This window comes from Chironomus tepperi, unplaced genomic scaffold (genome assembly GCF_022539635.2).
Source record: "Chironomus tepperi strain 1889 unplaced genomic scaffold, CSIRO-AGI_Ctep_v1 contig_359, whole genome shotgun sequence".
In the NCBI taxonomy this organism is placed as follows: Eukaryota; Metazoa; Arthropoda; class Insecta; order Diptera; family Chironomidae; genus Chironomus; species Chironomus tepperi.
Genome location: NW_027226481.1, coordinates 354,774 through 364,062, shown reverse-complemented (window position 1 = coordinate 364,062; position 9,289 = coordinate 354,774). Strand labels below are relative to the sequence as shown.

At 31.5% G+C, this 9,289-nt stretch overlaps 1 protein-coding gene and 2 long non-coding RNA genes across 3 annotated transcripts; all 3 read right to left on the bottom strand.

Annotated features, from left to right (window-relative positions):
* Positions 1 to 5,711: 5,711 nt before the first annotated feature.
* LOC139094991 (uncharacterized) lies at positions 5,712 to 6,472 on the bottom strand. Its single transcript, XR_011544822.1, has 2 exons — positions 6,239 to 6,472; positions 5,712 to 6,180 (listed from the first exon to the last, which is right to left on the bottom strand). It is a non-coding gene; the product is annotated as an uncharacterized lncRNA (long non-coding RNA).
* A 486-nt stretch (positions 6,473 to 6,958) lies between these two features.
* LOC139094998 (uncharacterized) lies at positions 6,959 to 7,467 on the bottom strand. Its single transcript, XR_011544823.1, has 2 exons — positions 7,215 to 7,467; positions 6,959 to 7,156 (listed from the first exon to the last, which is right to left on the bottom strand). It is a non-coding gene; the product is annotated as an uncharacterized lncRNA (long non-coding RNA).
* A 486-nt stretch (positions 7,468 to 7,953) lies between these two features.
* On the bottom strand, positions 7,954 to 9,205 carry LOC139095001 (uncharacterized protein DDB_G0284459-like). Its single transcript, XM_070646246.1, has 2 exons — positions 9,046 to 9,205; positions 7,954 to 8,982 (listed from the first exon to the last, which is right to left on the bottom strand). The coding sequence occupies exons 1-2, from the start codon at positions 9,160 to 9,162 to the stop codon at positions 7,990 to 7,992; spliced, it is 1,110 nt and encodes a 369-aa protein (XP_070502347.1). The 5' UTR covers positions 9,163 to 9,205; the 3' UTR covers positions 7,954 to 7,989.
* Positions 9,206 to 9,289: the final 84 nt, after the last annotated feature.

The window sequence follows — 9,289 nt, the reverse complement described above, 5'->3', positions numbered from 1 at the left end:
GAATATATAAAATATAAAATCGTCGGTAATCTTATTAAAAATACATTTGTCTTTTAAGGTTTTTTTGTACATTTCAAAATACTACAAAATCCTCTGGAAACCATTTAAGAGCAAGATTTTCTATTTACTTATCAATTCTACTTACATTAGGAGAGAAAAAAAAATCCGATTTGATTTCAATTTTGTTTCTTCTTGAGCCAATAAACAGAATTGAAAAGCAAGTATTGATTTTGAACAACTTTTGCAAAACGTTTAAAATGATTACTTTGATATTATTTGGTTTTCAAAAAATAAACAAATTTAACGAACTTTTTGAAATTTTTTCTCACTTCAAAAAGTTTATTGGAGATAAAACAGATTTAGAAGCTTGTTTAAAGCAGAAACTTGATTGTCCTGAAGAAAAAAGATGGCAAAATTCAAACTGCAAAGCTTACAGCTGTAAATACTTTATTTTTTTCTACAATACAACACAAAATCTTATGCTAACCTCAAATAATAAACAAAATGGAACCGAACGACATTCAAAATGAATAGATCAATAGACAGTCTCAATATTCTTACCAAAATGCTCACTAATACTCTCAGTTCAAGTAATAAACAGCTAAAAATCAATTAATTCAGAAGTACGAATGAAAAGATCTTAATCTGAAGGAACTCAAGTAAAGCTCTCAGATCTACATTGGTTTGTCGCATAAAAAAACATGAATCATTTGAACGTTAAAGACGATAAAGAGCTCAGATTTTTTTTTACTTTCATTCTTACGCCTTTTAGCAAAAGCTTTGAGCTCCTTTTCTTATGACAAAAAAAGTAAAGAACATAAATTTCACGACAGTTTTTTTTCTATCTTCTCTTTTTACCTTTGTGCTTTTTTTCCATGCTTCTTGTAAGTTTCGTTTTAAAGAAGAAAAATAAATTTCAAATAAGGTATATCGAGTTATTTCCCTTGAGGTACTTTCATTCTTCTCAAATTCTATATCTTGCTAAAAAAAATTGTTTTAAAAAGTAAATGGAAGCTCTTATACAAAAGCATAAGATGAAAAGTATTTAAATTTCAAAAAAAAAGAGGAAGAAAATCAAAAGAAATCAGAAATTTTAAGTGATCATTTATTTAAGTTTATCTTTGCTGCACCCGAGCAATAAATTTTGATTTTCTGGTGACTTGCTGTTATGAAATTTAGATGAATAAGTGAAATTGTGGAGCAAAATCTGATTTATCAAGCATATTAGATTGAAGATCTAGAGATCTCTGAATTGAAGATCTCGAAGTTAAGCCAAGTCAGCTCAGATGTTTTGCTCTGATATCAAGTCATCTCCCAGGATACTATTCCAAACGAAAATAGTTGTCTAGAAAAATTATAAGGGGATGTAAGGTTAAGAAACCGTCCAAGGTGCGGCAATTCATTGAGATCAAAGCTCAATTGTGGTTGAGTAAAATCCACTTTACAATTTCTTTGTAATTAAATATACTTTATTCACTAACACTTATAGAAAACTATTCACAACTTAAATTACTTTAATTAAGTATTTAAAATTTTAAGAAAAATTGTGAGAACATCTTACTCGACCACGAGATTGAAGGGAAAGAAAGTATCAGGTTATTTCCCCTGAATGTTCAGGTGCATTGACAATTACTTAATACATTTGAATTGTAAATGACCGTTATAAATGAGTAGAATGTTTCATCACAAAATACAAATACAATTAATGCGTTATTTAGCATTTAGATCCTTAAATCAATTAACAATGTCCATAATTATAACAAACTTTACTTTAATATATTGATTCATTAAATCATAACTAAAATATTCGAATAATTAGAAAACTGTCGTTTCACGTAACGACATCCTCGGGAGGGCCGGAAGAATAATAAGCGCCGTCATATGCCAATATGTTCCTTGATGTTGATGACCAAATTCAACTATCCTATCTTCCATTCCTTATATCGTCCTTTAATGTTTTCTAATCGAACAATTCGTGAGATCCGCTTTCTTTCAAGCTTTAATTGTTGGATCTTCTTATTTCCTTTCTGTATGTGGTGACTATGCAAGCTACTTGACGCTTCATAGCTTTGTTTCAATGACACTCTATTCTTTACTTTTAATTTAGAGACCTTGAATTTATTTGTTGTGTCCTTATTGACTTCTTCAAACTGCTTGTCAGTATGAAGCCTAAGATGTGATACTAAATTTGAAAGCTCATTACTTTCATTCAATACATCAGGTATATCCAAAGCTGATGTAGAACTTTCATTCAATTCTAATAATTTATTTGACTCTCGAATTTCATTTGATTCTTTATTTGACTTATTATTGCCTTCTAATTTATTTACTGGCAGTGCCTCAATTGCAAGTAATAGATAAGGTTTACTTACATCGTTTGTTGATGTTGTATCAGAATAGTCTTGCACTATCTGATCCTGCTTTTCATGAGCACTTGTTGATACACAGCTACTTAAGTACGAAGCTTCATGTTGACTTCCTGTTTCTTCTTGCTGTGACAACTCATGTTCCTTTGAATCTGAATCTGTTGACTCCTCACTTTCATTTGGATCCTCATTTGATCGATGAAGTGTAATATGATGCCTTGCCGTACATCTTGAGTACCTATTGGCTCTATAACCGCATGCTCCCTTAACATCGCAATCCTTTGCATTGTGATTCGATGTTAACAAGCAATTAATGCAAAGCTTCTTTGCTTTGACTATGCTATGCCTTGCGTCTGCTTCCATATCACGATAAGTCTTGCACTCTATCGTGTAGTGATTTGTTCTTGCACAAATCAAACATTGCTTTGGCAATTGTTGAACTGCTTCTAAACTATAGCCTAAGTTCGTCGCTATCTTATTGTCACGAATTTCATACTTATAATCATCATAATTATAAATTGAACTCGATGCGCTATTGTTCACTGATGCTGATATTACTTGATGATACCTTGCCTTATCGTCTATGTGCGCTGATGCTTTATTTGTATGCAGTAAAGCATTGCTGACTGAGATTTGTTGTAGCCTCACTGGATCTTCTGTTCCTTTTATATTACTATTGGATCTTGTTCCAAAAGTACTTGAAGACGACGATAAATGTAACAATCCCAGTATCTTTGAGAGTTGTTCTGTCTGTGCCAATATAATCTGCTTCAATTCCTTGCTGGACTTATCAATCGAATTGAACTTCCTTTGAGTCCTCAAATTATGCGACATTAATTGACTGTTCGCATTGAAATTTAACTTGCTTACGTTGATTTCTAAATTATGTGATGTTAATTGAACATCAACTTCTGATCCATCAGCTCTCATAACGATTCCTTAGTTTAAATGCGCTGTTGCTGATGTGACTTGATCACTATGTTATAATACTTGACTTGATGTCAAACTTGTGATGCGCTCTTACACGACTTCAGTAAATACTTGCTACTTGTTAGCTTAAACTAATGATGAATATATGCGTCCTATTTACTGACGACTTTAATAATTTGCTACTTGCTAGCATAAATTGATGATGAATATATGCGTCTTAATTCTTGACGACTTAATAATTATTCGCTACTTGCTAGAAATAATTAATTATAACTTTTTGCGTCCTAATTCTTGACGACTTTTGATGCTTTATTTGTTGCTATAAACATGCGTCCTGGTTCATGACGACTTTAATACTTCGATGCTTTCGATGCTTTCCCTTCATCTACTGTATGCTGCACTTATGTAATTGCAAGTGACTTGATGTAAATGCGCCTACTGTCCGACGACTTAAGTTGATTTACAACTTTGTGACTGAAGAATGCACTTTCTTGTAAAGTGACTAACTGTTGTGTCTACCGTCTAAAGTCTTAAATTGTTTGCACCTCTGTGACTAACGAATGCACTTTCTTGTAAAGTGACTAACTAAGGTTTGCACTATTTATTAGTGACTGACGATGCACTTACTTGTAAAGTGACTAACTAAGGTTTGCACTATTTGTTACAGTGACTGACGATGCACTTACTTGTAAAGTGACTAACTGATGAATGCACTTATGTGTAAAGTGACTGACTGATAAACTGCGTGTTAATTCTGATGACTTTGACGGTTTCTGCTTAAAATGGTGCCTATTGTTTGGCGGTAAAAATCGTCTCTTGCATGACGACTTTATATGTTGTCCTACTTGTGCAATGTGCCTTTTATTTGGCGGTAAAAGTCGCTTCTTGCTTAACGACTTTAATGTTGCCTTACTTGATTCATGTGAGCCTGTTGTTTCACTCGTTGACCAGAAATGGTTTACTCTGTAGCTTGTTGTGCGATTTGAACTTGCTTCTTGTAAGCAAGTCAACTTTGTATGCTTGTGGAAGATAAAAGAAAACGAAGAGGTTAAGTATTTTATTTTACTTACTACAGAGTTACTGGATGTTGATTTCTGGCCAACTGGATTCTTTAAATGCTTCCTTCTATGTCCTGACGTGGCTTCTGATTGCTCAGTGTGATTTATAATGCTTCACACAACTTCCAAAATGATGCGATTTTAATTACACGCGACCGAAATAATACGAGAAACTTTACACGTGGAAATTCTCGATTTTACATGAAACTTTTAAATTATCACTTTAATTAACTCCACTAGGCTTCGATTCACCCAATTGTAAATACTTTAATTAATTAAACACTTTTAAATTATTTAATAAAGGCTAACACACAAGATTTTCACAAAATGTCCTATTTTTCTAATTTTTCTTAAAATATGTGGTTGAGTAAAATCCACTTTACAATTTCTTTGTAATTAAATATACTTTATTCACTAACACTTATAGAAAACTATTCACAACTTAAATTACTTTAATTAAGTATTTAAAATTTTAAGAAAAATTGTGAGAACATCTTACTCGACCACGAGATTGAAGGGAAAGAAAGTCTCAGGTTATTTCCCCTGAATGTTCAGGTGCATTGACAATTACTTAATACATTTGAATTGTAAATGACCGTTATAAATGAGTAGAATGTTTCATCACAAAATACAAATTCAATTAATACGTTATTTAGCATTTAGATCCTTAAATCAATTAACAATGTCCATAATCATAACAAACTTTACTTTAATATATTGATTCATTAAATCATAACTAAAATATTCGAATAATTAGAAAACTGTCGTTTCACGTAACGACACTCAATAGATTCAAAAAGTTCCGTAAACTTTCGCTGCGCCACTGATCTTCAAGACAAAAGCACAGTGTAAAAAACGCGGGAGATCCGGCAAATCCAGGAAATTTTAGAATATCCACAGGTAATGATGAGAAAGGTAACAACTTCAGAATTAAGACTCTCCTAGTTAACTTCAAATTCTACTTCCTCAAACCTCCACCAGATGACTCCAAAAAGCTTTAAGCAATTCACCCTATTTAGCTCCAATTTATATCTACAAGAATCCCCATTCAAATAATCTCATTTCCTAAAGCTTCAATAAAAGTAAATCCATATTAACATCGCCGAATATAATTTTGAGCAAGCACACTTGGAAAGCAAGCATCTTTAAACCGATATAAATCCATTCACGAGCATCATGATGTTAGAAACTCACATCAATCAGTAATCCTACCTCGCAAAAATGTTTCTATGTTTGCGAAAAAAAAGTATAAATTTTTTTTGCTACAATGAGGATTAACAGAGAGCATGAAGCATAAAAATTTTATGTCAAGATCTTAAGCAAGAAGGAAATAAGGAGATATTTTAATACGACAAAATCTGCTTACAATGTTACATATTTTTATTTATTTTCTGGTGATTGTTTTCCTTTATCTTTACCATTTTCATCCTCAAACAATAAGTTACCTAAAATGTTACACTTAGGAGAAATCCATCTTCGTTATGCACAAACAGAAACTGTCGCATAATACTTGATGCTATAAATCTACTTAACAAAAGTGTATTGTAAAGAATTAAATCTGATTTACAATTTTTTTCTAAGCTATTTAAATAAATATATTTTTTTTTTGTCTATGGCTGACATATTTAATGCTGTTGCTGTATATATTTTTAATGTTCATTCTTATCACAATCACAACTTATTTTTATATTATTTGAGAGCTTTTGGGAGACAAATTTAGAAGAAACTTATGACTTTATTAGCTTTTCTGCATGTATTGGCTACAAGTACTCGTCCTGGTGGACATTTGATGTCAAATATAGTTTGTGGACCTGCTTTTTCGGTAGCTACAAATTGATTTATTTTAATAACTTTAAATTTTTTTAATTCTTAATTTTGTTATACCTGTTTCAGTTCCATTGACTTGACTGCTTTCAGTAGTTACATCCACCTCACTTTCCACAGCTTCACTTCTGGTATGTCTTCGTAATAGTCCAGCATTACATACCAAAATTATTGCAAAAATATAAAAAACTACGAGGAACTTCATTTTTTTATTGATTCCGATGAGAATACTCAATTGTGACTGAGAGATAAGCCTAATTATTCATAGATTTTATAGCACTAGATTGAAGATGTTTGAGTGATCAACTCAAATTTTTTGTCATTAAATTAAGTCACAACTGATAAGGTTCTTTTTGTTTTACAAAAACTCATTGTCATTTCATGAGAATTTGAGAGGGAAGTACCGCTCATAAAATATTTCTGGTATGTGAATTGTTGTGGCTTTAAAATTAAATTTTAATTCCAATCTAATGATGGTCGTGATGGGTTGAATGGGTGAAGCAATTCCAGCATAATGTAATATCAATCTAGCAAAATTGAGTTTGAGACTCGACAGTGAAACAATTTTCAATTGTAGAGCATAAACCAAAATTTCATCAACTGAATTGTTCAGATTCCAAAATCAATATATCGATGGTTTTGTCGTCAGGAATATTACTACAAAATGACTGTAGATGTAATGAATTTATAGGTCATTTCAGGTTTATATGGACAACTGCATTAGAGAATTCTGAGAATTTAAAGGTAGATCTACATGAGAACATACACAAGACCAATCAATTCATGACATCATATGACTAAAACTGCTCATGCTTTATTTCATTCTTATCAAAATTGCAATTTATTTAATTCAAAAATCAGAATTAATTTAGTAAAATATTTTAACTTTCTTCTCGTCTCTACAAGTTTCACCGATTAAGACTCTTCCTGGTGGACACTTAATTTCGAATATGTGGATTGCCCTGATATCTTGAAAAACTATAAAAATCAATTTTAATTCCTTTATTCGAACCTCAATTCATATGAAATTATTCACCTGGTTGTACAACAACTTCATCGACATTTGGGCTTTCTGTGCTTTTTGTTCCTTCAATTTCTACATTTTCATTTTCTACCGGCTCACTTCTAACAACTCTTCGCAATAATCCAGCATTACAGACCATAACAATAGCAAAAATATGTAAAATCAAAACAATTTTCATATTTGATGGCTTACAAATTCTTTGGAATCAAATGCGAAGAGAATGGAAACAAAACTGAGTGACTAACTCTTATTACCGAGAAATTAAAGCAACAAATGATAAGGCTTTCAGAACAGACATGCCAATTCGTGAGAATTTGAGAGGGAAATACCCAACGAGAAGAAATCCATTAAATGAGATGACAAGATTTATTATTCTTCATAATAAAAACATTTTAAACAGCAGTTTACAGTCTTTAACAATATTCAAATACTTAATATTCACTTACAAATGTATTACTGAAATACAGCACATAATTTTCAAAATATATCAATCAAAATCTAAATGTATCATTTTTAAGCTTAAAACCCTACAAATGTTTTGGTATGGTTCTCAACCAATCTTATTAATTTGTAAGGTTTTCAATGTCTAATTTCCAAATCTTTTATCAAATTACAAAGCTTTACTGACTATAAGTAGGACTTTCATTTAAATAAAAGTTTAAAAAAATTTGATTTTAAAAATTTTTAAAACTAGTTGTTAAGTAGCTATTAGATCTACTATAAGTTAACAAACAAAGGATCTTACCTTTAAATATCACAAATAATTATTGCACAGTGATTAAAATTATTAATCGTCTGATAACGGTCCATAAGTTGCGTCTTTTGGAAGTTTTTCAAGGTAACTAGTGGCTCTCTCCAAGCACTTGAAAGTTTCGATATAATATCCATCAGCTTTTGATTTTATCCAATATTGATATTCAGGTACCGGTGATTTAACAGCATTATGACGCATATTGTACTTATTTTGTGACTGATTCTTCCCTTTTGCTTGCTTTGGGAAGTTTTCATCGTCAATTTTTTGCTTCTTTCTGCTTTTGTCGATGATTTCTTCAGCTTGTCTCTTTTGAGAAGCTTTCTCTTGCCTAGTTCCTGAAGATTTCTTATCAGCTTTTTTATCAACTTCAGCCTTTACAATTTTCTTGGGAACAGCTAATATAGTAGGCTGAAAACTCCCTAACTTCCTTCCTGCTTGCGATTCTGCCTGTTTTTGCATATTATAAAATTTTTCAGCACAAATAGTTTGACGACGTTTTGTAATTCGGGTGTTGTAATTCACCGGACTTTTTTTCTCATCGTGATCAATTGGAAATTCTTCTTTTGATGCATCCTTAGCATCTTTATTTCCATCATCATTTCTTTTGGTTTTTATTATTGATATACTGGGATTTGTCTTGAATAAATCACTAATTTTTGACATATCCATAGGTGGATTGATAACTGTAGATGAGATAATGCTTGTGGAGCTCATAATCTTGTCGGTTCTTGACATGTTGCTGCCTAACGGTAAAGCAGTTTTACTGGATTGTGTCAAAGTTTGACTTAGGGGTGCTTGTGTAATGCTTGTAGTCATTTGAGAAGTGGATGGAGTTGAAGGCTTATTTGTTGGAACCTGTGACTGAGTCGATGATTTTGTTACAGGTGAATTTTTGATTGCTGGAACATTATTTTGGTTAAGTGATGGAATTAAAAATTTAGCTGACTCTAAAGCTTTATTTTTCAAAATAGCTGCTACACTTAGGTCAATTGAACATCTTTGACAAATAAAAGCAGGACATTTAAGCTGTTAAAGTAATTAATTACATTAAATTCAATAATTTTTTAAACGATGATTTAATTTTTTCACCTTAATTCCTGTTAACAATTCATATCTACGTCCATCCTCGTTTTGAGCAGCTTGCATACAGAACAATCGTGTTGTTACTTCACTTACTAAGCATATTATACACACTTTTCGACTCATTTTAACTTAATTTATATTTTTGGTCAGACTGTTTGTGCAATGTTTATCATAACGGATTTTTTTGAATTTTTCCGCGCCAAAATTAACGGCTTAAATATTTAATCCGGATGCGCGTTCGGATTATTTT

Excerpts from the sequence above, each read along its gene's own strand:
- LOC139095001 (XM_070646246.1), bottom strand. The coding sequence starts at position 9,162 with ATGAGTCGAAAAGTGTGTATAATATGCTTAGTAAGTGAAGTAACAACA. Across the intron at positions 8,983-9,045 it reads AATTGTTAACAGGAATTAAG|CTTAAATGTCCTGCTTTTAT; the intron begins GTGAAAAAATTA and ends TTACTTTAACAG.